The 27,157-nt window shown below is 37.5% G+C and overlaps 1 protein-coding gene across 7 annotated transcripts in view; it reads right to left on the reverse strand.

The window, feature by feature from the left end:
• The window catches only part of NRXN3 (neurexin 3), a 963,379-nt gene that overhangs the window by 544,219 nt on the left and 392,003 nt on the right, over positions 1-27,157 (reverse strand). For all 7 annotated transcript variants that reach the window (XM_021542850.3, XM_021542849.3, XM_077784015.1 and 4 more), the window contains one exon: positions 320-439. In XM_021542850.3, the coding sequence (XP_021398525.1) occupies positions 320-439 (120 nt within the window). The remainder of the gene's footprint in view (positions 1-319; positions 440-27,157) is intronic.

Raw genomic sequence — 27,157 nt, forward strand, 5'->3', positions numbered from 1 at the left:
AGTCTACTTCAGAAAGAGCCTGGACCAAGAGAAAGTGCTGCTGAACCCCTCTACAGTCTGAGATAAGTACATGCTTATCTGTCCCCTAAACCCGTATCTCAAGTTGTCACAGTTGTCACAGAAGTTTCTGGTGCTGGCTATCAAGTCTCAGACCTGAACATTCATTTTCAACATAGTAACACAAAATAAATCACGACTGGCAACAGGGAGGGGTGTGGGGAGAGATGCACAGAAGAACAGGCAGAAGGAGCATAATGGCAAAGACTAGGAACTGAGACACAAAGACAGTGATCAAAAAACCCTGATACATCACACTTACCCTCAGCAACATCGTCATCCACGATCAGCTTGAGGCTCTTTCCTCGCCGCACCACGCGGACAGTGTGCCATTCATTGTCATTGAGTTTCTGCCCAGCATAAAGAGTTTCAGGTCCCTTGCCTGGGAAGGGTGATAGGTGAAGCAGTTAAAGCCAGACCCACAATTGCTTTAGTACTTCTCAGTGGGAAAAGTAAAGAAAATCAACTTGGTGTGATACAGACCAGTAGAGTGCACAGGTATATAACAACCTCTAATCAACCCTCACACCTACAACTCTCAGCTTAGGGAATCACAAACCCTTCCACTCAGTCAGGTGCCTTCCTCCATAGAACCCTAAAGTCACATGCATTTAAAATGGATAGAAATCTCTCTTGTGCTATGGTACTGATTTCCAAACATCACACTGCACAGCACACTACAGTAATAGGAAAACAAGTTGATGACTGAAATGTCTCTAAAGTGGATCCATTACAGTAGCATTTTGCTCTCCTAAAAATCTGGATTTACAACATCCCCAAGGTACTTGGGATTCTATTCAAAGTTAAACACACTGGTCTTTCAACACTTCAGTATCAAACACCAGGTTGGTTTCAGTCTCACAAAAACCCAAAAACAAAAATCCCACAACCCCCCCCCCCCCCAAAAAAAAGTAATTAAAAAAACCCTCACAGAACTTCATACCCCACTTTATAAATAAATTTTAAAAAATTATAATCTCAAATAAAACCATTCACCAACCTCACTGATTGCTTTAAGATTCTTTGGCAAAGCAGCCTAGATTTGAGGTGCTTACTTCACCCCTTGGATATCAGTCAAAAGAGAAAGAGGAGCCATGTCTTCTCCAAAAGGTTATACCACAGTTGCCCTTGCAAACAATGCTCCTGGGAAAACAGCATTAGTGCTACCCATATTTGTCTGGTTTTGCTTAGCCATCACACCTGACAGGCAATTACTTAAAAAATTAATTGTTCAGATTACAGGACCGGAACACCTCACTCATGTCTAATGGTAAGTGAAATTGAATAATAGTGTGTGCTAAATTAAAAGCATCTATCCTTATTTCAGTACAGTACTAAAGTGGGGGGGTTTGATCCAGATATACCAGAAAATGTAGAATGAGTACAGCCAAACTTGTTGCACACCAGTCTGGACCCACTGCCCAAACTGGCAAAAGGGGAACCCAAGAAAAAAACAACCAATGAGAGATATTGAACATATTAACAGAGGTGGGATAGGGACAATGAGGCACTGCTAGAGCTCATCATACTGCACTGGTAAAACTAATGGCAGATAGTCCACAGCCCACAGGATGCACAGTGCCTAATGAGCACCATTACTGTAATTGCTTCTCACCAAAAAAGGAACATGGGCAAAGAAGGTGGTGTCTCATTCAGCTAGGATTCTATATGTAGTATAGGAATTCTTCAGAAGGAGAGCAAAGAAAAATAAGTATTCTGTTAGTCTTTTTTTTTTAAAAATCATGCAGTTCATGCTAATAAAAAAAGGAGATTAATACCTTTTTCAGATAAAGACCATTGCCAGACTATTTTACCATAAACTAAGATGAGAAAAATGTTTTTCTAGTGATCTGAAAGATAAGAGTCATTCTTGGATTAAAAGGATTTGTAGTCATATTGAAGTTACAGAGAATAAATCCTTAGCAGGAGAAACCCATAACTTCTGCTGTCCCTCATCCATGTGATAAAGTTACATACCACACACATAATCCAGCTGAACAAGGCAGTTAGATCATGGCCAGAAAGTTTAAGTTTTTTGGCCCCAGACAAGCAAAGCACTAAGAAAGTTACGCTAGATTTACCTCAGTAAGTACATTTTATCCTAAAGCAGAATTCACAAAATGATATCTCTGTCTAGATAAACAACAAAATTATTGTCTACATCAAAATATACAGCATCAGTCACTATACTTCTACACAGCCACTTCCCAGGTGGGAAGATGAAGGAGGTCACCTGGAACTGTGTGTTTATATAATGCAGGGGAAAGAGGGGAGGGGTGGCAAATGCTTTCTAAAAAACCCAATCTTTTCCACACACCCATTAGAGCACTGGAGGGCTCAGCCAAGAGGCATAGTCAGGCATGCTGGAGTCTGCTCAGCTGACAATGCAATGCTTCCTATGCAATAGCTCTGTGTCCAGCATGGTTGAATAACTCAGTTGCTGTCCTTCTAGTTCCCATTTTTCAACCCTAGCCTGACAAAACAGGAATCAGCTAAAACAGTCTGGGGTTTGGCTCATCTTGATGCCCACTCTATCACTTTCAAAACAAAACTGTGACACCAATAGAAGTTATATGAATATATTCTTAGGAAAATGTACCTTAACCAATTCACAAATAAATGAATAGAAAGTTGCAACATTCTCACATTTTCCAAATGAATAAGCTTGTCTACTTAGAAGTAACTGGTTAATAGCTTGGGCTAAAAATTTGAAAACTAAGCACTGCAGATATGAATTACTTTATTATTTAAGTCCATATCTTGATCAGCCAATTTTATATTTGATCAATAGAAACCAAAGAATAAGTTTTAATACTTTTGTTCACTTACCACCCTCTCTTTTGCAAAAATGGGCATTGGCTTTTTTTAGTAGGGTTACTCAAACAACGCTACATATAAAAATTCAATACATGAACATGCTTAAGAGCATTCAGATAAGTTTTTCAAGCCAAACATATCTGATTTTAAAGGAAAGCATTAAACAAATGTTATTTTACTCTATTTAAACTGGTTAATTTTCAAATGTTTTCAAGACATTTATGCAGCAGTGGGCTGACCTGAAAAACAGCAAAATTTTGTCACCATTTTTCAACTGAGAGTGTACAAATAAATTGCTACTCTTTGTATAAGCTCCCATTGAATTCTAAGTAGTTCCAAGAACTGTGTATGCAGGGACTTTAACATCTGGATACCAAAATTCACTTCATTGAGCATGTGCCATTACTATGCAGATATTTACATGTGATCAATTTTTAAACAAGGACTTGAAGATTCCTAATCCAACAGTTGCTCATGCTGGGGAAGATAGAAAGGAAATAGGCCACGTGTTCCTGTACCATAATGCTGTCCCTAAGAAAAAACTCCTGCCAGGCATTTCTGTAGTCTTATGTTTTGCAGTTTTATGTTTTTTCCTCCTTTCAAGCTATCTGCAACTACATCATCCTTCAAAAAGGACAACAGACAAATGAGGAAGCAAAACAGAAGATCAAATGGACAGAGAAAGAAATCTAGAGATTTTTATCTTCCCTTTGTATAATGTTTTTTTTTTATGATAAAAGACAAGAAAAGGCAAAGGAACTCTTGTAGCCATGAACAGCACACCTCAAAACACTTTCTATTTATAATACTTTGGGCCACTGGGCATTAGGTAATTTTGACAATTTATTTATTTTTATGCATGAAAAGAGTAAAGGACAACATAAGAGTAAACAGAACAACAAAGTCTTTACTGTTGCAATAACTTAATAGTTAAGCTGACAGACCCTCACTCCTGTTGGCATCTCTGATCATCTTGGTCATTCCATCCCCTTTCCTACTGCTGTATGAGGGACTGTGCATTGTATGGAATTGATCACCACATTTCCTTTTTCCAACTCAGTTGAGGCAGGCTAGTGAATATTCCTTTTATATTTTTCAGTGGCAAATACTACTTAATCAGGAGCAAAAATATCTGTCTCTCAGCCATCCCCAAATTCTGGACATGAGTTCAGTTGCAGTTCAGGCTTCTTGAGCAAATATTACTTGATTCAGCCACAGTGACTCCTCCTCATTCTCCCATGAATTCTCCAACATCTACTCAAAATTTATGCATACTGTTCATAAAAAAAATTAGTATATGCTTTCAAACATGGAAGAACTCCATCCAATCTGCCCAGAGTGTCCCAAACATTATGTATGTATCAAAGGTGCACTGCTGCTAATTAATAGCTTGGCTTAAATAAGCTATATAAAACTGCCAAGAATACATGTGCCAAAGTATAAACAATCAAAAAGCAGATCATGCCTTCTAAAAATGCCAAGTTGCTTTCCATGTGCTCCCCAAGAACTTGCTTGTTCAGAACAAACTGGTCAGAGGCATGCGGTTCTGACAATACCTCTGAAAATGCACTTCTTGTTCACCCTCAGTGGCTAGCAGCACACAAAAATTTCCTCTATGAGATAAAGGAGAAAGAGGGTTAATCCCTTCTGCAGTTTCTCACAGGTGGATCAAAAAATGTGCTTTTACTTTGGTGCAGGCTTTCATCATCTGATCCATTTATAAGATTAAAATTACTTGCATGAAACCAGGCTATCTTTATCATTGCATATCCTATCCAACACTACAGAAGTGAAACAGAACCACAAAAGCTGAACAGAAGGGACATTGCTATATTGATGAGAATGGACAAGGTGCTTCCCTCAGCACAATTACAATGATAAATAATTCTACAACAATACTAACACTTTTCAAAGACCCTCAGTAATGATAAGGTTTTCTCTGCTTTTTCTTTTCCACTAAAATCCTTAGCTACCACCTCCTTTTCAGTGGAAAGATGAATTTTTGTATCTCTTTTATACAGGGCAACATCCTGTCAGAATGGGGAAAGGAGGGGCTGGGAAGGGGAAGTTTCTTTGCCCCCTCACTCCCCCTTTTTTTAAATTTGTGATGGAGGAGGGACATGGGTTGTTTTTACTTACACCTTTATATAATGACCAGAGAAGTTGTGGCTTGCTGTATAAAATGTGTACGCAGAGATTTGTGAAACATGACAATGAATCACAAAACCTCAAAAAAGGAAAAAATAGGTACAAGGACAAAGATGCTGGCAATTTTTCACACACCTTTGTGGCTTCCTGATATGCAATAAGTTCCTACAAAGCACAGGTCAAATATCAAAACACAAGAATGGCTCAAAAGCAGAGCTGGCAGCTTTTCTGAAAGCCAGCAACTTTCAGTCTTGGTTAAACACAAACCACTAGTGTAAATTTTGTTGTTTCTTTCAGGCAGCACTAGTATGGACAAAGTGTTTTAGGATGGTCTTTTCTTCGACCAGGATTTGCTGTTCAACACCAGGAGCATTGTTAATTGCTAAGAAACAAGCAGCAACCCCAGACATTGCAGACATTTATCTGGATAGCCCAGTCAAATCAACCTATATTCTCATACACACACACTTGTTTTGCTCATATACAGGCTTTAGAATTCCTTTTTCAAGAAAATGTTGGCTGCCAACAAGAAATAAGCAGTTCCACTCCCCCTACAGATACTCAGTATATTCACTGGGAACCTTACCTGCAGCAGTCTTTCCATTTCCTCAAGGAACGGGATCATGTCCATGTACTACCCCACAAGTTTAAACAAAACATACACGCACTTAAGAAACAACCTTTCTGTGAGGCATGCTAAAAACTTTTATGTTTACTGCTTTACACAGTGGCTTTACTATGAAAAGTCAATAAAGTTGAGATTATTTACATCAGCCTACCCAGAAGCAAAGTTTAATTATTCACATCCATTCAGCAGTAAAAAGCACATACACAAAGTCCTTTAAACCTCCACAGAGTCAATTAGCCTCACAAGTGCAAGTAAGAATTCCCTGAAACACCCAGACTAATAAAGTGCAGGGAATTAGCTCAGTAACTAACTCAAAAATAGCAAGACCACCTCACTAGATCTCTCAAACATACCCCCATCTCCATATAAACATGTCAAAAAATAAGCTAGGTGTAATTCTTTTGTATACAATATATTTTAATTTTTTAAACTTCTTATTAAAAAAAAAAAATAAAACATACCAAATCCAAATTCAACAAAACAAAACATATTTCCTTGCTTTTGCTATAAATACATATTTCACCATACTGAATAACTGTTATTTTCATTTCAAACACCATGGCCAATAAGGCTGTAATAAGGTGCAGCACAGATTCAGGCAGCATTCAACACAGTTGTAGCTTTTTCATAAAGCTCTGAAACAAAACTTAGTGCAGAAATTAGGTTGCATGTCTTTCAGTGACATGAATATAACTTGTGATGAAGAACAAGAAGATAATTCGATTGCATATATCATACAGGTCACACATGGCACAAACTGCAGTTATATGGAGGTTTTTCCATCAAAGTTAGTAGGTTATGCTCCTTGTTTACTTCAATTTCACTGCTGCTGAATTTTAATGCTTAGACACTACATTGTGTATCAAGAGCAAAATAATTTTTAACAGAAAAATGTTTGTGTTAATAGAAATTTGATCTCCTCAAAAGGGTTTAAATAGGAATTTTAATGACAGGATATTTCATTTCCCCCAAAATAATTTTATTCTTATTTAGAAAACATCCCAAATATTTCAACTTTAATCCAAATGAAAAAAAATCCACTGATTAAAAATAAAATTAAGCATTATTATCTATTCAAGATAATCTTAATTTTCAACGGTACTAGACAGTTTCCCATTTTTATTGAGTGAGCTTTTTCCACTTTTAAGGAAAAGGATTTTATTTTATATTCATAATCAGGGAGGAGGTCAAAAAAGGACACAGAAACATGTAAAATAACCTCAAGTATTCATGCTTTTAAAATTAAGATTTACACGAGTTTAATTAAATTAACTTCAAAGTGATTTCAGTCACACTGACTCTATGTTTCTTTTCAGATAAGGCTGTCATGTGAACCACTTCACATTTGCCTAATGCCTTAAACTGTTGCTCCTAACAGATCAGGGCAACAAAAGCTCCAGCACTGGTACAGCGAGGAATATAGAAGCTGCTATATTATGACTCATCTGCAACTTGCCTAAGGAATTATTTGTACACACTAGATTTTCACAGGGCAAAGCTCAAGACTACTCCTCATGTAAGTGGAGCAGCCATACCAACACAGGAGCAGCATCTACTGCAGGGAGCACCACTAGAGGGAAATCATATTCACTGAAGCTGCTGCTTAGACAGTATTAGGTGAGTACAAAGGAGTGACAGTGCTCAATGCTGCTTTCCAGAGTTTCACCCACTGATATATTTTGCTTTGAAGATGACTCCACACCAGCAATTAATAAAATAACTCTAGAACTTCAACCCAGTTTTGAATCCATAATAGCAACCACCCATTGAGTTCAGGTATATTTGTTTAATGGGTGTAATTTGCCATCCAAGAAATGAGTATATGCAGAAATTACAAATATGCAGAATCTCATGAAGTTTTACCATAAGAGAGAGTTTTAAAGTAACCATTATACTAACAATTATGCATAGACTTTAGCACACCACAACAGTAATAAAGAGAAGACATTTTATTTAAAGGAAGCTTTACATTTTATTAGCTTTCCAGTGATGCAGTAAAATCAAAGCAAGATGCAGGAGTGAAAAAGTAAGAGATTTAATTCTTCTCTTTATTTCTGTGTAGATACAATAACAGAGATACCAAATCCAAACAGCTTCACACTAATCCTGTTGATGTACCTTACTTGAAGCATAGACAGATTATGTTACCAACAGTAAGAGGAAGCTTCTCTTCCTGTTTAGTTTCAAATCTCTCCATAAATGCTACAAAGCAAGTGGATTAATTGCGATGATAGTGAGAAAAAGATACTGGCGATGAGGCTGAGACATATTTATTAGACAGACACACATATAGTGGCAATGAAATAATTTGACTGCTAACTGCCTGGATGAGTTTTAAACCACTTTGAGGGGAAAAAATTATGAATCAAATGTATGAGTCTTTAAACCAAGAATCGACCCCTCTGCCTCATACCCCTTCTCGAAGGTCTTTGCTTTGCTATGTTACTAAGTATCAGGAAGGAGCAGGCTGGAAAAGCTCGTATGGTCCCATTAAGTGAGTGTTCCCATGCTCTAAATGCCTCTATTACTTAATTTGAAACTAGTCTTTGAATTTTGGAATGATATGATTCTTAATGTAGAGCAGAGGTTTTGTACCTTTTAGAAGTATTATAGTAGCAACTTCTCATCTAAATCTACAAAGCAAGGAGATCAGAAAGATGGATAAATCATACAGTACATGGCAATACAGCAGTTTATGGTAATTGCACATGTCTTTCAGAAAAGGATCTGAGACCATTTCCCAACAACAGGAGAGTGTCTCTGCCCCTCTTTCGGAACACAGAAAATAACACCAAAGAAAGGTTCTCCTCTTCCCAAAGGCACATTTGGCAGTTGAACAGAGAAACAAAGCTGAGTCAGAGAAACAAAAAGCTCCTTGAAGCTCCAGTCTCAAATATTGCATTAAAGGGTTTTTTTTCTCTTTTTTTAATGACCTTTAGAACACACTGCACAGTCCTCACCAACAGCATAGCAATATAAGTCCTGGAACCAACACTTCTTTATCCAGATATGAAGCACAAAGAACAGCATTGTCACATGTTCAAAGAACCTAAACTTTTCTCTCAATTAAAGTACCTTTCCCTGTGGCACCTGGGTGCCTGAGGTGTTACAAAGGCACGCAGAGTTACACCTTCATTGTTCCTAGGAGTATGACATGAACTAGCTTCAGCCTCCCTCTAAGGCAATAACAGCATCACAGAAATTATGTCTAACTGATTACAGAGACAGCAGGATACTGGGCTTCTGCAGGGGCTACAAAACACTACATATGCCCTTTAGCTTTGGCTCTCTTTTTACTACCTCCATTCTGAACAGTGTCACTCTTTTTTATGATCTTTAGAGTTTTTTGACTTGCATATTAACCAGTATGTATAAGTCTACTGGGAACCCCAGTTGTCTTGCTAGGGGGAACATCAAAATGCATAGAAAACATACTATTAATATGTACAAACAGAAAACAAAATTTGCAAGTGGAGATCCTTTGTTTTCAGATATTATAGGCAAGCTGTGTGTGAATAAGTGGTAATGCACATTGGCCCTCCCTGCTTGAAATGAGAAACTACTGAGAGAAGGATGGTAAGTGGTACTTGGACCTAACATGGAAGCCTTTTTATTTCACTTAAGGAGCTATTGAGGAAGGAGCAAATACTTTGGAAAGCTGAAGTATCAGTAGTGCAGACTGGAGTGTTTAATGCTAAAGGCATTTAAAAGCTTACCCACCTCAGAGAGTGGGAAGAGAATAGAGACCTCAGCTGCTGTTACTTTTTGAAGAGCCATTTACTATTCTCCCATTTCTTAAATAGGAGTGGTTAGCACAAGATAGTGACCATTTGCAACACAGATTATATTATTGTGACTGAAATTTTTCCTGATATTTAATAACTACAGCATTGGTATATTTTTTACCTATTTAGATAAACCACATTTCCAGGTTACGTAGCAGAAAACAAGTACAATCCAATAAAATAAAATAAAAACAATTCATGGGGAAATTCTACTGAATCTACCTATACAAGGAGTAGAGACATAGAAGATGCTCTCCAAATGCCCCCTTATCCTTTCTCTTCTTGTGCTGCGAGTTAAGTACCTCCTTTCGGTTAATATCCTCTAAGGTTTTCATTTTCTTCTTAGTATTCGCAGGATTCCTTATTTATCCAGGACACTACAACACTAATGCAACCTCAAAGTTATAGGAGGCAGAATGTGGACAGAGTTGTGTTGCCAGAAAAAACTTGGACCCTCTTGTCTAGCTGCAAATAATTTTTTTAATGACATTTAACCCTTCTATTTCTGAAAACCTTTCAGCAGTAGTCACAATGCATACTCCCCAAAGAACTGGAACCCTGATAGCAGAAACCCACCTCAGTGATAGCAACAAGATCAGTATCTACTGATGAAAATCTTCTTCAGGTGCTTTACAGAAACCACCAATCTCCAGTCTCCTGATCTCACAGACTGCTTGCTTTCTACCTAAACTGAGAAACCCAGATGAGAAAGACAAGTGGTGTGCAGACCTACAGGCAAGAGCCTCCTTATTTAGCTCAAGGAGCTATCAAGGAAGGATCACAGGCTTCTAGAAAGCTGAGGGATCAGACGTGCAGACTGAAGGATAGTTGAGGATTTACAGATAAAGATGACATATCAGGAACTCCTTTGAAATTCAGATTTTAAAAGTCACAGCTTTCATGTCAGCTAAGAAGCATGTAAAGGAAAAAAGTGCCCTGGGAGAAGAAGAGGAAATTATAAAGTTAAGCACAAAACTTTAAACATATCCATATCTCTACATCCTCAGTGCTCCCAATAGCAAACAGTGTAAGATCCAAACTGATGCCATCCCTCCTCTCAAGAGGATGCCATACCTCTTGAGTTATTCTATTTCATATGTATACCTTCATAAAAATCCTCTGTGCTTCATATATCTACATGTAATCCTAGTTTTGTTAAAATTAGATAAGAATACACCAGGTAATTAATTGTAAGGAATCATCCTAAAGCAGCAACATACCAGGAGAAAGAAAAGAGAAAGAAAGCAGATCTCTTCCCACAGGAAGCAGACTTACTCCTGGAAAGGTACCACCAGCATTTGGGGGCCTTCTTTTGGTGCCCAACACAGAGGAAAGTTAATTATCATTTTAAAAAGGCCCCTGACAGCAATATCAGTGTGCAAACCATGAGCTGAACACAAGGAAGGAAAGTAGGGACTTTTTAAACCCTGAACTCAACTGATGACTGTGCCCCTTCATCAGCCATCTTGGTTACAATCAAGGTTTATCAGTCCTTGTGCATCCCATTCAAAACAGTAGGAAAAAATTTAAAAGAAATTTTAAAAAATCTAATTGTATTGGGATTACATATTAGGTCAAGCTCTTTCAAAGAATTTAAGCAATAAGGTTGCTTGACTATCAAGCAATAGCCTATATGCTGACCTCTGGCTAAGTTGTAGAAACTAGAATTTGATTAATGACAAACTGGTCACAAACATCTCTCTATAACATCTTTCCATTTCCCATGGAAAGCTTAGTGGTGAGCACACTTTATTTTCTGTTGCAAGTTTGAAAAGACATCTTTTTCCTCTGAGAAAAGGTTAATTTGTATGTTGCCTTTTCAAAGACTCAAAAAAGCCCCAAACCCACAAAACTTCAGCACAACTTTTTTCTCCCTCTCCAGCTGCCTGTTAGAAAAGGAGGTAGCAATTGTTACAAGGAGGGGTAGATTTTACGCACCTCTCTTCCCACAAGGTCTCTATTCCTAGCTGGTGAACAGCTGGTGTGCTGCAATGTTCATCAAATATTTCTCCAATTTCTATCATTCACAGGAGCACTTCAAAAATGAATCTGTGCATATTTAGAAAGCATTCAGATTCTATGGTGAACAAATGCTGCAAAACTGCTAGCATTTATACAGTCCATACCATTGGCAAACATAATTTTAATACTATCACAGCAGCAGAACATTTACAGATTCTTTTTAAAATGTGGATCTTCAGATTCTACAGTCAGTGCAAGATAAACACCAGAGTAAGTAGAAGAGACCGTCAAGTCCCATAGGTCAATCAGTTGAGGAAACTTGATCCCAGGACAGCACCAGACTGCTAATCCAGGCCATGATACAAATGATTGGCACAACTATACAGCACGTGAGTTTTAAGCTCTCTATAGTTCCCACAAATTCAAGGGGAATAAGCACTCCTCTCAAGAAGGGTTTTGGCTGGAGGGAGGTGTTGGGTTTTTTGCTTTGTTTTAAGATGCAAAAGGATAAGGCATTTCAGGATCATGTATTAAGAATCACTGCAGAATCAGTCAGGAGAAACAAATGCAATCACTTAGCTCATCACATCCCCAAAAACATTAATGATGTAGTGAAGTAAGGGTTTTATGGAATATTCAAAGCAATTGCCGAGCGTGGAAAATGAGGATTAGACCTCAGAAGACTCCTGTTTCTAAATCTTTAAAGTACTGGTTCTTCAGAAGTCAGGTTTCCATAGAAATAAATCTTTTTATCTGCAGGTGTTACATTAGCCTGATGTCACTAAGGTCTTCTAAAACAATGCACTGGGTAACACTCTGTAAGACCACAGGTCAAGTTTGGCATATTTTTTTTTTTCTTTTGGTTTGTTTGTTTGTTCTGCCTTTATTTGCTTAGCCTGTATTGCTACTGGATGCTTTAGATTACTGGTTGTAAACCACTCCCTCTTACTGGTTTGTGAACCTTTATCAAGTGTAGTATTTCCATCCAAAGAACTGGATGGCTTGTTGGAAACCTGAATTGCTTGAGTGACAAGCAATTATCCCCAGTTAGCAGCCTAGGTTTATCACTCAATGGTTAAACAACCCCACCTCTGGGCTGAACCCCGTTTGCTAGGAAGTGGCCTCAGGGTTTCCCTCTCACTTCTTTTATTTACTCTTTCTTTTAAGGAAGAGATAGAAACTAGTTCTGACCCTTTTCCATTGCAAAGACTAATTAATGGTATCTCCAACAGACAGCAGTGCAGTTTTAACAAATGCATGTGCACAAATTCAATGGCAGCTTGACATTCAGAGGTGCTGAAAGGAAGCTATAAAGCACATCAGTTCAGAAAATCAGACAAACTGGTATATAAATTCAGTCTCAGTAAATGGTAATTTTACAGGAAGGGATGTATTTATAGATGCGTCATCTCTCATTCATTCCCAAGTCCAGTTTTAAAAGTTGCTAAACATTTGTTTAATGCAAAGCATGCTTAATAGCAAATTGGTAGCTGAAGTTTTACCTGTAAACCAAGCCATTTGTACAAGCCTGCAGGCAACTGGGTCACATTCACTGGGTCTCTTAATGTCACTGTCACAATTTCACACAAGTACCGAGTAAAAAAATGTGTTAAGTACTACTGAGATGAGTTGGAATTAAGGAACTTCTAATTTCTCATTCAACATCACTATCATCACAAAGCAAAACAGCTTCTAGTTTTATACCAATGCTGCCTTTAATGAGGTGTCAAATACAGACACATGGTTTCATGCAAAGAACAATTAAAAGACTATTTCTATCAGAACACCAATCTAGGACAACCATCTGGATCAGCAAATTTACTCTTTTATATTTATAGTCAAATATAAGCAATTGCCACATAATCAAAAATTATGCAAAGAACGTCTGCTCTTTTCAGCACAAAGAAATATCCCTTCAGCATTTAAATAAATGCAATGAAAAAAAAAATGCATCTTTTATGTGACTTTTCTCTTCTGTAAGCCACATCTGATTATCTGCTGAAGAATGCTCACTGTTAGAACAGAAATAGCATGTCACACCATGCCATTAAAGTGAACATTAATACTATAGGCAAACACATGTTTGCAGAACAAGAACTGGACCATGGAAATGCTGCCACAGCACAGATCACATTTGACATCCAGGAAATAAAATAACAGGAGGCATTTTTGGTTCACTGAACAAATTGACAACATCAGCAGAAGAAAGAGAAAATCATTTCATGCCAATCAGAAAACGTCCTTGGTTTCTGGACGAAAAATTGCCCTGTGAAAGCAACCCAAATAATGTTCTGCATGGAGATTTTTTTTTTAATTCAAAGCCAAATAGGGCTGAAGTATTCACATTATGCCTTTTTTGCTCTGGTATTCAATGGCAAGGCCAGGCCTCTGAAGTTTCTAACATACATAAATAAATTCATGGGACGAGAAAGGCTGCATCCAAACGTAGGGAGCCAGCCATAGTCCATGAAAGAACACCTTCAATCACCTTTGAAAGGCTGCAGTCACAGAAGGAGGTCTCAAAGTGACAAATATATTTTTAAAAGCTGGCCTTGTTTTATGCAGGGAGTTGAACCACAGACCTCCAGAGACCACTTTCCAACCTAAGTTTTTCTATGAAAACCTTTTATTTCACTTGCAACCTGACATTTTTGGAATATAAATAATTTTTGAATATGTTAAACATTGACGCATTGTGAAAAATGAAAAATCAAAATATTTTTATATTAAGTGTCATAATATTTTTATGTTTCCCATTTATTTTTTCATAAATACTTGCCAAGTTCAAACTAAATTGACAAATAGATGCAGTCAACATAAATCTGCACATTTCAGCTAATAAACTGTTCAAATGAAAACACTTAATCTAGTTGTACTTGGCAGCAATACTACTCCTGGAAAAAACAAAGCATTTGTGAAAAAAATCTTTATTCAGAAAAAAATGAATATAAAATTAATAACATCAGGCAATGCCCATAGACTAATGTACCTATTTATAAATATTTATTAATATAAAGCACTGACCAACACAGAAAAAGCTATTCTTAGCATCAGACATGAAAACAACTGACCCCAAGTCTGTATCTAAAAACTCAGGTCTGTGAACTCAAGCTGACCAGCACCTCTGCTGTGCCATGAGCAGTGATGCTCTGAACGCACTAATGGCAGCTCCCTTTTATATCAAAGTTATTCTTTTGGACTGCGCTCTTAAGATGGTACAGATGTTTACAGTATGATCCTTTACAGAATGATCCCTAAGGAAACAGGCAGATTTTGCATATAATTATCAGTTGGGAGAGTTTGCCCTCATCACATTGATTTTGATTCTTTTTATCTTCATAGTGAGAGATTTGTCAAAAATGCTTCCTACACTCCTCATCTGTGTTCATGGCAAAGACAGCTCCTACAGCCCAACCACTGACATCACAGCAAAGCAACATGGAGGAAATCAAGTCTGCCCTGAACCATTCTAAGGGAACCATTCTAAGCTAACCCCATTCCCTCTGGGTGCCTCTCATCACAGCAGTGATTCAGTTCAAGCCCTCTTCAGTCACAGTTATTAGACATGAACAGAGCAATCCCCAGGGCCTCTCAGCAGGAGGAAGCCTGGGCACCTCCACTTCTCCATATGCTCCCACAGAGAGGGAAATGGGCTGTATCTCCAGGGCACCTGATTCTGACAGCTTTCCTCTGAAAAACAACAAAAAAAAAAGCATGCAGACATATTTCTCCTGCATCCCTCTCACCCTGAACAAACACTGGGAACGAGTTTTAAAGTCAGACTGCAAGATTGTGCAGAGAAACGCCTGAATCTCTTTACCAAGGTTTTTGTTTTTTTTTTTTGTAGCAGTTTTCAGTTTCTTTCCTGACAGTGTGAACCCCTTTATTAACATAACATGATTTATGCAAATAACCACAGCTAGCATAGGAGGCATTTATTTTGTTATGCCCAGAATTTACAGGCATTAAAGGAAAGATAATTCTTTCTGTCTGCCTGCAAAATTGCCACTAATATTACACAAACACTTCTCTGGCTTTAGGCCAGAGCCCCTGCTATGCATGCATCATACATTCAGTTAACATTCAGTTTCAGGAGAGCAAGGTCTACAGCTGAACTAATTCTTGGACTAGGACTGGTACCACCTTTTGTTGCTGGCCTTTGTGGTGAAATTGTATCATAAGGCTGGCAGCCTGGTTTTCATTAATAGAAAGGTTTCTGCTAGTCACCACTCTGAAGTAAAGGAAGCATCTGCACAGGGGGTGTGGGAAGGCATGGTGGGGAGATGCAAAGCAAAAGTTTATTTTCACACTGTGCTGATCCTGAAAATTTCTCTTCCTTCTCTGGTATTTTCACACCTTCTGTCCATATGGGCAACACATTGCTTGTGCAACAGAACCACAATGGGCCAGAAAAGTCCTGCCTTGCAGCATCTCTCACTCAGAAATGACAGAGACCAGACTGAAGCAGTAAAGCACCTCAGCAAACGACTACAGAATGGCAAGGCTCAGAGAGGCTTTAATTTCATTATAAACCTTTAAAACATTTGCATTTAGAGCAACTTACATATCTGTGAAACTTAACCATAGATAGTCTTACAATGGAAAAACAGGTCAAGAATTTCTTGCAAAGAAATGCAGACTGTAACTAGGACAAAAGAATACCTTGAAAATATACAGATAAGCATCTCTGCTTTCACTAACACTTTCATGTGGAATGACACTGAGCCAATCCCATAGAGAACATGAATCAGCTTGATTTTAGCTGCTTAAACTGCTTTCTAGCTACCACCTAAGTATACCAATGCTAAGAAATTAATCACCATCAATTATATTCCATGTTAACAACTATCAGAATCTGCCAATTATCTTGTAATTTCAAATTACTTTAAAATTTTCTTTCTAGTTTCTTCACTCACCTATCCTGTCAAAAGAATTAAATGCATCAAATAATAAGAGGGGAAAGATGTATTTCTAAAGGCTTAGAGGGAAAAACCTCAACATTACAAATAGATGGCAAGAGCCCTTGGGTACATTCAAAATGTATTCAAACTTGCAAAACTGAACAAACACCCAGAATTATTTCCAGCTAACACCTTACACTATCCTGTCACAACAGATGTATAACAGATATAAGAAGAAATGACCTCAAAGAGCTTTACACTTAAATAGCCACAGACTAAATCAGAGGCATTTCTCTTTCTTACAGAAGCATTACAGAACAGAGGTAGAAGAGTCTGAAGTCCTCACAATCATACTTACATAACAGATTAACAGGTTTTTTCCTACATTACAGCAATATTTAGAGACACCTTGCAAAATATTATGCCTCCCTGTAATGACTGTTTATCAAAAGTAAATGGCTGTTTATCAGTCTAAGCACAAGTAGCTTATTTCTCAAGTGCCATCAGTGTTGTTTTTCTCCAAAGATAATGGCTGGTAACCTCAAGGTATGTTTAGGCAACATTACAACTATTATGGCAAAGAAATAACTCACAAACATGTTGAGAGTTTGCATTATTATTGAGAGTCTGGATTATCTCTTTCTCGACTTCTCTAATCCCCGACAACTGCTGTGGAAAACAAGGAGAAGTCTGGTTCAAAAGTTATTTCTCTCATTGACTCCATATCACTGTCACTTTACACTACCTATCTGACTCTTTCCCTGCAAGATTCCTGAGGAATTGCAAGTTTTACCATGCTAAGAAAGCCTGACTAGGAAAGCAACTACTTGCAATGGTGCAAATATAAGCCTAGTGCACACATGCAACTCTGGGAAGGCCATGTAGATAAGCAAGAGCCAGTTTGTCCTCAGTTTATGCATTGCTGGAACTAAATTAATCCCATCTATAGTATCTTTGTGATTCAGGAGTACCAATCTTGTCAGAAATTAGTGAATTAGCTAGCAAACACAAGAAAGTTTAAATGAAAGTAATTCGTAGAACAGCCTACTCTACTAGTGACACAAGTGAGCTGGTGGTAGATAGTATTCAAGACATCTGATGTTCCCCAGATTGCTGTGCTTCCTATTAAGCCTTCCTCAGCTACTTACTAGAGCTGTAGTCAGATAGCCAGCCAGCCTTACCCTATAGATAATGGGAGATCTCCCTGATAGAAAAATAGAAGTAGTGTCTGCTCAGCAGTAAACACAGCCCAAACATCTTGTATTCATAAGTAGTCAAAAATTCATAAGAAAATAACTACAATATAAATTTGTATTTGAACTTCCCAATCAACTAGAAGACTATCTGAAGAATGAAAAGCCTTCTGCTACCCCACCCAATGCCTCTCTTCTTCACCTAGAGAAAGTTGCATGCAGAATAAGTTATGAGAGTTAAATCTGCTAGTCAAAAGAAGTCAGAAATCAGAAATATTACAAGGAGAAAAAATGAACCCCCAAATTCCAGAAAATCCTGAGTCCACAGATCTGTTGCATTCAAGCCCAGAAGTAGAATCTCAGACACCTCTACTATCATCAATTGCTACAAAGTCCTAAAGGAAGAGATACAGTCTTAAAGAGTCAGGATCTAACAATTGCAGAAGTTTGAGGACAGCACTTTGGAAGGCAGCGGAAATCAAGGGAGATAGCTACCACTATGAAGTTCAGAGGCAATTCTGCAAAATGGAGGAGCCACTGGTATGAGTTACTGTTGAAATTACCTAGAACAAATAGAAAGGCTTCAACATTTTGACTAAACATAGGTGATTTATATGCACTATGGGCAGCCAGGAGGAACTGAGAAGTTACAAGCTGAAGAAAAAGTTTGTAACAGCCAAATCCATCTATTAAGAAGGTGGCTTTTCTTCAAGCATCCTCCCCAGCTTGCTAAAATTCAAGCAAATCTTCTTTGCTTAGCATCTGGATTTTGTTTGGGCACAGGAATGAAAGCTTCTTCTATCTACTACACCCACACAAATTGAAAATTTTTGTAAAACCTGGAGAGTTCTGTTAAGATTTATATGTTAAACTGATGTAATTGTGATGCTTTGCGTAACAATTCAGAAATTCGTTCAATCATAGCAAGTAAGTCTGGTAAGACTGACACATATGGTCAGGCATTATTGTCCACAGTTCACATTAATTAAACACACTTAGCAGTGTATTCAGGGATTTCATAAAATCACTGATGAAGAAAAATGCTTATAATTTGGACAAGTCAAGTAGTCATTCCATGACTGACTACACACAGATGAAGACTCGCAAAGAGGAAATGACTGAAAGTGTCTACTTTGACTAAAATTCACAATAATTCACTTTCAATGTTTATCATAAACATAGCACAGAGTAGAAAGTGCAGTATTTTTAACTCATTTATGGTTTGAATAACCATGTCAATAAGCTCCTTATTTGCAGATCTAACAATGCCTGAAACACTTATCTTCACTGAGAAATACAACCAAAGACCCTTTGGTTTTTTGTTCTGGTTTTGGGGTTTTTGTGGGTTTTTTGGTTTTGCTTGTTTCAGGCATTTTTCTCCTGATGTCTTCACTTTCATTTAGTACCTTTTCACACTTCTGGTATATCACACTTTTTGTCCTAACAATGTTGCATAACTTTAGAAAAGAAAAACTTCCCTCTGGTATGTTTAATCCCAACAAATATAAGAGTATTGTGTGCTATTACCAAAGACTTTCTCACCTAACAGCCAAAGAACAAATTTTCCAGTTGGTTCTAGAACTGTGATTGTCAACCCTGTTTCAAGATATGCTCCTTGACAGCTTCCAGCATCCTTTCATCATTTTTATGTGATGTTTACATCCACTCCTCTAAATTTAATCTCTTACATTACCATTATGTTCTACTTTGATTAGATTTTTCTCTAATAGTAATAGCAAGGTACTTACATAAGTGTTGTATAAATGTGATGAGTTCCTTATGAGAAAGAAAAACTGTATAATTTTACTGGAGCTGCAAGGCATGTTCTCTCAGCTGCTTATCTCCAATTCCACAGGTAATCATCCGAGTGCTGTGAAGGATTCTGCTTGCAAGGCTCTGCCACTTCTCACAAAGCTGTGTGCGTGTAGCACTTGATCTCACACCATAGCAACTGACAGCAATGGTGTCAAGAGAGAGAACTTTGGTATCTGTCTTTAAGGTGTTGAATAGTCTTTTGATGACATAAGGGTGGAAATCACAAGTTGGTGGGTTTTTTAGTGATATTCAAAACTTTCTTGGATAAGTCTCTGCACCTGACCTAATTAAACCTACTTCACATAACACCCCAGAATTGCTCAGGATATCCATAGAGTTAAATTATTCAAAATTCTCTTATCTTGTCTCTTACAATCATAGAATGGTTTGGTTGGAAGGGATCTTAAGAATCATCTAATTCCAACCTCCCTGGCATGGGCAGGGACACCTTCCACAAGACCAGGTTGCTCAGAGCTCCACCCAACCTGGCCTTGAACACTTCCAGGGATGAGGCACCCACAGCTTTCCTGGTCAACATACTCCACTGTCTTACCACCCTCACAGTAAAGAATTTCTTTTCAATTTCCAATCTAAATCTATTGTGTTTCGGCTTAAACCCATTCTCCCTTCTCCTATCAGTATGTGCCCTTGTAAAAAGTCCTTCCCCATCTCCAGACTCCTTCAGGCACTGGAAGGCCACAATTAGTTCACCCCTAAGCTTTCTCTTCTTTAGAGTGAACAGACACAATTTCTCACAAGAGTGGTGCTCCAGCCCTGAAACCATCTTCATGACCCTTCTCTGGACTTGTTCCCAAGAAGTGCATGTCCTTCCTGTGGTGGGGCTCTAAGAGTTGGACACAGAAGTCTAATAAAATTGGGGTTTCTACAGAGCAGAACAGAGTGACCCTTCTGGCCACACTTCTTTGGATGCAGCCCAGTTTGGCTTTCTGGTCTGTGAACACACACTGCTGGGTCATGTACAGCCTCTCACTCACCAGCACCTCTAAGTCTTCAGCAGGGCTGATCTCAAACTGCTCATCCTCAAACTCTGTTGAGACTGGGGTTTGCTACCCAGGTACAGCCCCATGAATGTATAAGAACTACTTGGCCTGGCTAGCACACAACTCCCAGTCACCCAAGACCTGTACACTAAAATGTTTTTTTAAAAAATTAATGTGTATGACTAATGAGAAGCTGGGTATCAGGAGAGACACAATAACTTAGCAGATGGACAGATAAAAAATGAGATGATACACTGAAATAGAAAGTGGTATAGAATGACATATTAAACTAGAACAAAGGAGAACATGCCTACAGCAGGAACAATCACTGTAAGAAACAATAAGGATAGGCTTTGAGGTACAAAAGAGATACAGAAAAGGTGACAGGAAAAAAGACTACATAATTTGAAAAGACCCTAGGGAATAAAATAGCTGAAAGACTGCTAAAAATAACAGTTTGCTAGATATATGGTCCAAACATGACATTTGAAGAAGAAGGGAAAAAAAGACTAAGAGGTAAAAAATTGCTTTTTTTAAAGCACAAAGCTGAGGAAGAAAAACAAACTGCAGGCCTTCATGCTGAAAATAGCATTTGCAAGTAACCTCCAGCTTTTCTTCTACAGAAAATGTTTCAGAGTGCCAAACAACAAAGGAGAGTATGACAAGCAGCATCCTGGGCATTTCAAGGTAGGTCCACAAAGCACAGCTCAGTGTTCAATCAGCTCTCCGATAGAAATACTGCCCTCACACTCACATATAGTACAGCCAAGTCACTGTAACCTCACATGTAGAGGAGCAGCTAAAGAACAACTAAATATTCAGAATCTGCATTATCACAAGCATGCATATTTTATTGGAATGAGGAATGAAAGAGAAGGTTGTACAGAGAAGACCAACATGTAGTTATAATCCTGTATTAACTCCTGCATTTAACAGTACTTGAAGGGATTTAAATACTTGGATATTTATATGAAAATTGTAGACAGACCAAGTTATTTTCCTAGGTACACACTTGAAAAAACTCAATAGGAGTAAAGCAACTATAGTTTTTGCTTGGATGGTAACTTCTTTTGACCCCTTTCACAAAAGAGCTAGATGAAAAATACATTTAAATCACCTATAACTCCTGTTCTTTTTCCACAAACTACACAGTCATGAATCCATCTTCAGCACTTGCAGAACATAAGTCAACTGAACTTTCCTGAAACACAGGAGTCCTTTTCACAGCAGACTAAGAAAAATACCATGTTGGAGTTGGAATCAAGATCCAATTTCAGTGCAGTTGCATTCAGGCTTAATTGGCCTCAATATCTCTCTCATAAACATAATGAAATGGCACAACAACTACAGCCACTGTGGTACAATGCCACAGAGAACCATGCAGGATATACCTTGCCCAGAACTCATTTGTTCTATTAGTGATGTTCAGTGAAGATTCTATGGCTTCTCTAGTAGAAATGTAGATGTTGTGACTTCTTGGGCCACAAAGATCTAAGCAATAAAAAAAAATCAGGGAAAAAATAGCAATGACTTTTTCCCACTATTAAATAGCCTACTATTGCTATATTTTATATTTGTCACATAGAAACCATATTGAATGAACTTCAGAATGTGAGTGGACTTCCCGGGCACAGATAACTCATGAAGAACAGACAGTGTGCTCACTTAATTTACTTCACTAATAAACCAATGAGAGGCTTCCTTTAGAGTATTATACATGAAGGTAGAATAATAACAACATAAATTGGATTGCACTTTAGGAGACAAAAATAAATAAGAAGTCACTCTGTAGGACTGCTACAAAATTAACATAAAACAAACAATATCAACATTGAAATTAAGTGTTGGACTGCTACCATATTATTGAAGAGGAGTCAGGATAGAATGGTGTTTGAAATTTAATAAATAAGCTGATTTTAATTCCAAAGACTTTTTGGCACCCAAAGCTTTCAAGTCAGGCAAACACCTTGGGAATGCCATGAAGCTGACTGAGTGACAAGTTCTTTTGTTTCTTGCATTTTGAGATGCTAAGTAGGGACTTTTTAGGAATTTGCGCAAAGATCATCTGGTCTTCTCTTTAATATTGATCTTTCCCAACACCTGTTCAACATCAGCTCTTCTAGGTCTTGCACCTTATCATCTACGTGGTACACAGCCGCATCCAGAATGGACTACAGCATTGTACTAGAGATGCTAAAATGCTCAAGAAAAGTCAAAAAAGGAATTACTGCCCCTCCATACTGCAACAGAACATTTTCCCATGGAGCTTCAAATGCAAAAGGACAACCACGCTATAATGGATGCTAAAAGTGAGGGGTTTTGACACTCACATGACAGCATGTCCTCCTTTCAGGACTTGGAGGCAAATTCCCAAAGAAAATTATTGGCAGAAAGAGACATCTCAAAGAGAGACACTAATGGTGAAGAAAAAAATTTAAAAGTATTGTGCAAAGGAAGTTGCATCTTTGGACCCAGGAGTCCACAGTAGATGCTTCATTACATGCGCTGCCTCAAAAGTCAATAGGATTGAAGAGCCTGAGCAATACAAATCTCTGGGCTTTACACAACTCTCCATGCAAATCTCATGTTCACTCTTTGAGAGCTCTTCAGCACTTCATCCTGCAAATCTCATTTACCTGTCAGCCTCCCTATCCCTGGAATTCTCATGAGGCATCTCTGATAAAAACTAACACATTCAACTGCACACTGAGCAAGCATCCAGTCCATAGGGGTATTGAATGCATCCCAAGCTTCATAATCAGATATAAGACTGCCCTCCATGGTACCTAGCAACACTACCTGGTATCATTGTATATTTTTTGGAGGAAAAGGGGCTAGTTTAAGCTAACTCAGTGGTATAATAAAAAAAAAAATAAAAAACAATCCAACAAACAACTACAACACAAAAAACTCTCCCCAACACATTTACCACAACCATTCAAAGAAAATAGGGGGTTTGACATGTTAGACTGTTTCTACAACACTTATTCCCCACAATGGATAGAATAATTTTTGGCCCAATGTGAGGAAATTGGGAGGTTCTGAAAAACCCTCAGACTCCTATAAACAGAGAAGCAAGCAAAAAACTGTTAATAACAGCTGAGATTGTCAGAAAGAGACAGTTCACAGCAAAACTGCTAGGTTGGGCCTGGTTTGCTCAATTCAAAGGACTGCCTGCAAGCTGAAAAACAGATGAAAATATAATTGAGGCATTATGTGACACAAGAGATCTTTCTAAATGCCTTTGAAACACAGTTGGTGAATAAAATGTAACTATTACACTTAAGTATAAGAAATGTAACAGTCTCAAGTCATGACTGTAAGTTATAAGAGTTTTGGGAAAATAACCACAACAGAAATGTATCTGTCAACTTCGTGAGAGAATGAGAATGTATTCAAGAATCAGAAAGCAATTACAAACAGAGCGAACTGTGATAAAGTACCACCACTTTCCTACACATGAAGAAATGAGAGTCCCAGGAGAAAAGCCCCTAGAAAGGAAGATAACAAGAGTCACTTATAGTTTCCTTTTCAAAACAGAAGTTGCTACATAAATAACTATATTATGTATCATATAAGATGGAGGAAGTTAAACTACCCTATATTTGAACTGTGTTTTCTTCCTTTTGTTTTCTTTGTGGGCTTTTTTTCTTAAATTTCTTGTAGCAGCAAAGCCAGAAATTCCTTTTGCAGGTCACCCTCATAAGGCATCAGATGATTGTATAAATACTCTTAGTGTACCATGACAGAGAAGTAACAAGTAAGTTTCAAAATCCTTAGCAAATTTTTTTTTTTTTTTTTTATAATCTATTAAATGTAAATCCAAGTGTCTTTGCTACAAAATTGGATTTTTGCAAAGGAAAAAAAAAAAAAAGTCAGTGCTTTAAAAGCTATTTTAGGAAAAAAATGTAAGGGAAGGGAAGCCCTTTAAGTATTACATGTTTACTTCCTTCCCAAAGGAATAAAGTGTTTATCCCTATCAATTTTAATGTTTGTTTGGTAATAACACATTGACAATTTAATAGAAAGATTAAAGGAATTTCTGTGTGCATTTACACGTAATCCCACCAAACCTTGGATGGTCATTCTTTGAACAGTCTAGTCCAACATTTATTCAGTGTATATAGTCAAGGAGAAAGAAAACAGCAGGGACATGCCAAGACTGGTTTAGCTTGGGAAAGGCAGAATGCCAGACTACAAATAAATCTTTGAAGAAACATGGGCTACCCTGTGTTAATAACCAATAAAACCTCCTTTGCTTACTTGTAAATTAGCTTAGTTCTAAGGTAAGTCTCCAGTTCACCACTGAAGTTGCAATACTGGAGAGACTATTCACAAATATAGTATATGGAATATACCAAGATAATTAGAATTACTGTCTCTTTGATTAACTTTCTGTTATTAAGAGTTGCAACAATACTACAAATAGTAGCAATGATAGATGGTAGTATTATCAAAATTACTATTGAGCCGCTCAAGGACCCCAAAGGAGTTAACATCAACTTGTATATCATGATTGAAAGGAGGTAAGATTATTAACTGATTTTATTTAAATTTCAAAGCAGAACCGGTAGCAATATTTTTTTTTAATAAAAAGACTGCAAATTGACTGCATGTTTAACAGTTATTGTCTTTGGGCTATTCTGTAAACAATGAAAGAAAAGAAAAGCCCAATGATGCTTCCACAGCTACATAAGGTGGATCAGAGATGCTAATTCCTTTCACCATTTCTCTATGGCACAATTGTGTAAGTTCTATCACCACAAATCCACATCACAACTTCTGATTACACTGTAAATTTTTTTTTTTTTTTTTTTTTTTTTTTTTTTTTTTTTTGGTCACAGCATTTGGAAATCTAAACCAAGACAAGTTGTAGGCTTCCTTTATCAAACAGGTTTTTTCAGTAAGATATCAGCGAGCACCTCAGGGTCAAGAAACTCATATTGGAGTATGTTCACATACATGGATATCTAGAGTGTCTGACTGCCTGCTTTCAGCTCAACTACTGAGTGCCACTTAATGTCCCACATGATCTAAGATTATCCAAAGCACCATGATATCCACCCACAGTATCCATGACATCTGATACTGTGAAACAATAACATGACAGGATTTTTCTTTTCAAAGTTACCCTGCTGTAGTGCTACTTCTACTTCGACAGCTGACACTATGTTTGATATGCTGGTGGAAATGCTGGAAACACAGTTTTTCCCAAGGGAAAGTTTTCAAATGTCAGTTCACACAAGTGATGTGCCTGAGGCTGAATATTTTGTTTAGAATATGTTTAAATGTTGATTTGATCAAACTGAGCTATAGCAGAAAACAGCAAAGTGCAATTCCTATCAATAAATTGGCATGAATTGCTTTCAAACCAAACCAGTCATAATTTTTGCCACTGGTTCCACCTTTTGTTTAAAAAGCTATGCAATTAGAGGGAGAAGAATTGTAGCCATTATCATAAATATTTGCCACTCCATGACTCTGCTTTAAAAAGATCAATACAGAATCACTTTCCACTTAACTCCTGTCTGCCAATGTAACATGTAATGACAGAAAAAAGGAAAAGCAACTTCTTTCCATTGACAGCTAACAATTTCCCTTACTCAAAGTATCAAGCAGATGAAGTATCATAATATCTTGACAATCTAACTGAACTGTTACAAAAATGTCAAATCGGCCACTACCCATTCATAACTGAAAGGTTTTGTAACCTCTTTCTTAATGAAAATTGGCTTTCACACAAGTTTCTGGTTTAAATTTGTACTTTAACAAGAAAAATCTTCCTGCTTCTTGATAGGGAGCAAGCTAACACACTTTTGAAACTTCACATCCTTCTTTGATGAGAAAAATAACTTGTGTTATCACTAAATACTAGACTTCTTGAGTTATCCCACTATCTTTCTTCCTACTTTATAAATACAATTTTCAGCAACACTTGACCATCTCCCCTCTGAGTTAACACCACTTCTACAAAGTGGAACTCAGTTGAACTCCCATGTCCCACTTTGGTACCCTATGCTTTTCCCCAGCTTGCCTATGCTAGGTTCTGAGGTTGGATTACAGGTTTCATTCACTGGTTTCCTGCAGAAGGGTCAGTGAAAATAAAAGCAACACAGCTTACAAGCTTTCAAGCCTTGCTTGCAGAGGGAATCACCAGAGGAAAAAAAAAAAAAAAAAAAAAAAAAACACACAAAACCACAAATGAACATGGAGGATAGTATCCATGGTCATTATCAACAGCAGTCCAACATGAGAATATTTAAAAGCACTTGTAATGAACTTATGACTAACAGAAATGGGATCTGTCCCAGACTAGTTTCCATGCATTGCAGGGAAATATTTTTGCTATTACTTCTCTAGTATTGCACAGTGGCATTACTTAAATGTAAAGACATTCTTTTCCACAATCTATATAAGAAGTATTGATGGATGATCTTTAACTACTTTCAGATGAAAACTAAGTTCAATACTTGTCTGTATGCATACACACCATAATCTTCAAAACAGGAATATAATCTATTTTGCATAATATTACCTCCACTATGTGAAAGAATGCCAATTACTTGGGAATAATGACTTATGATGACTAAAACAAAAAAAAAAAATCTAATTAGATGAGGGTAATGTGCAAAGATATTTTGGTAAGTAAAGCAACCATTCAGATGGGTCACATCACAACAGAACAGTCACTGCAGACTACATCTTTCTTGTCATTTACAGCTGATTTCCTCTGTGACATCCTCAATAGACCTACAGATAGCACTTCTGATGTGCAAATCACAAAAATACACTTTGCCTGAACAGCCCACAGGCAAAATTTTATCCGACTCTCTGTGCATAACTTAACACC

This window comes from Lonchura striata, chromosome 6 (assembly GCF_046129695.1).
Source record: "Lonchura striata isolate bLonStr1 chromosome 6, bLonStr1.mat, whole genome shotgun sequence".
In the NCBI taxonomy this organism is placed as follows: domain Eukaryota; kingdom Metazoa; phylum Chordata; class Aves; order Passeriformes; family Estrildidae; genus Lonchura; species Lonchura striata.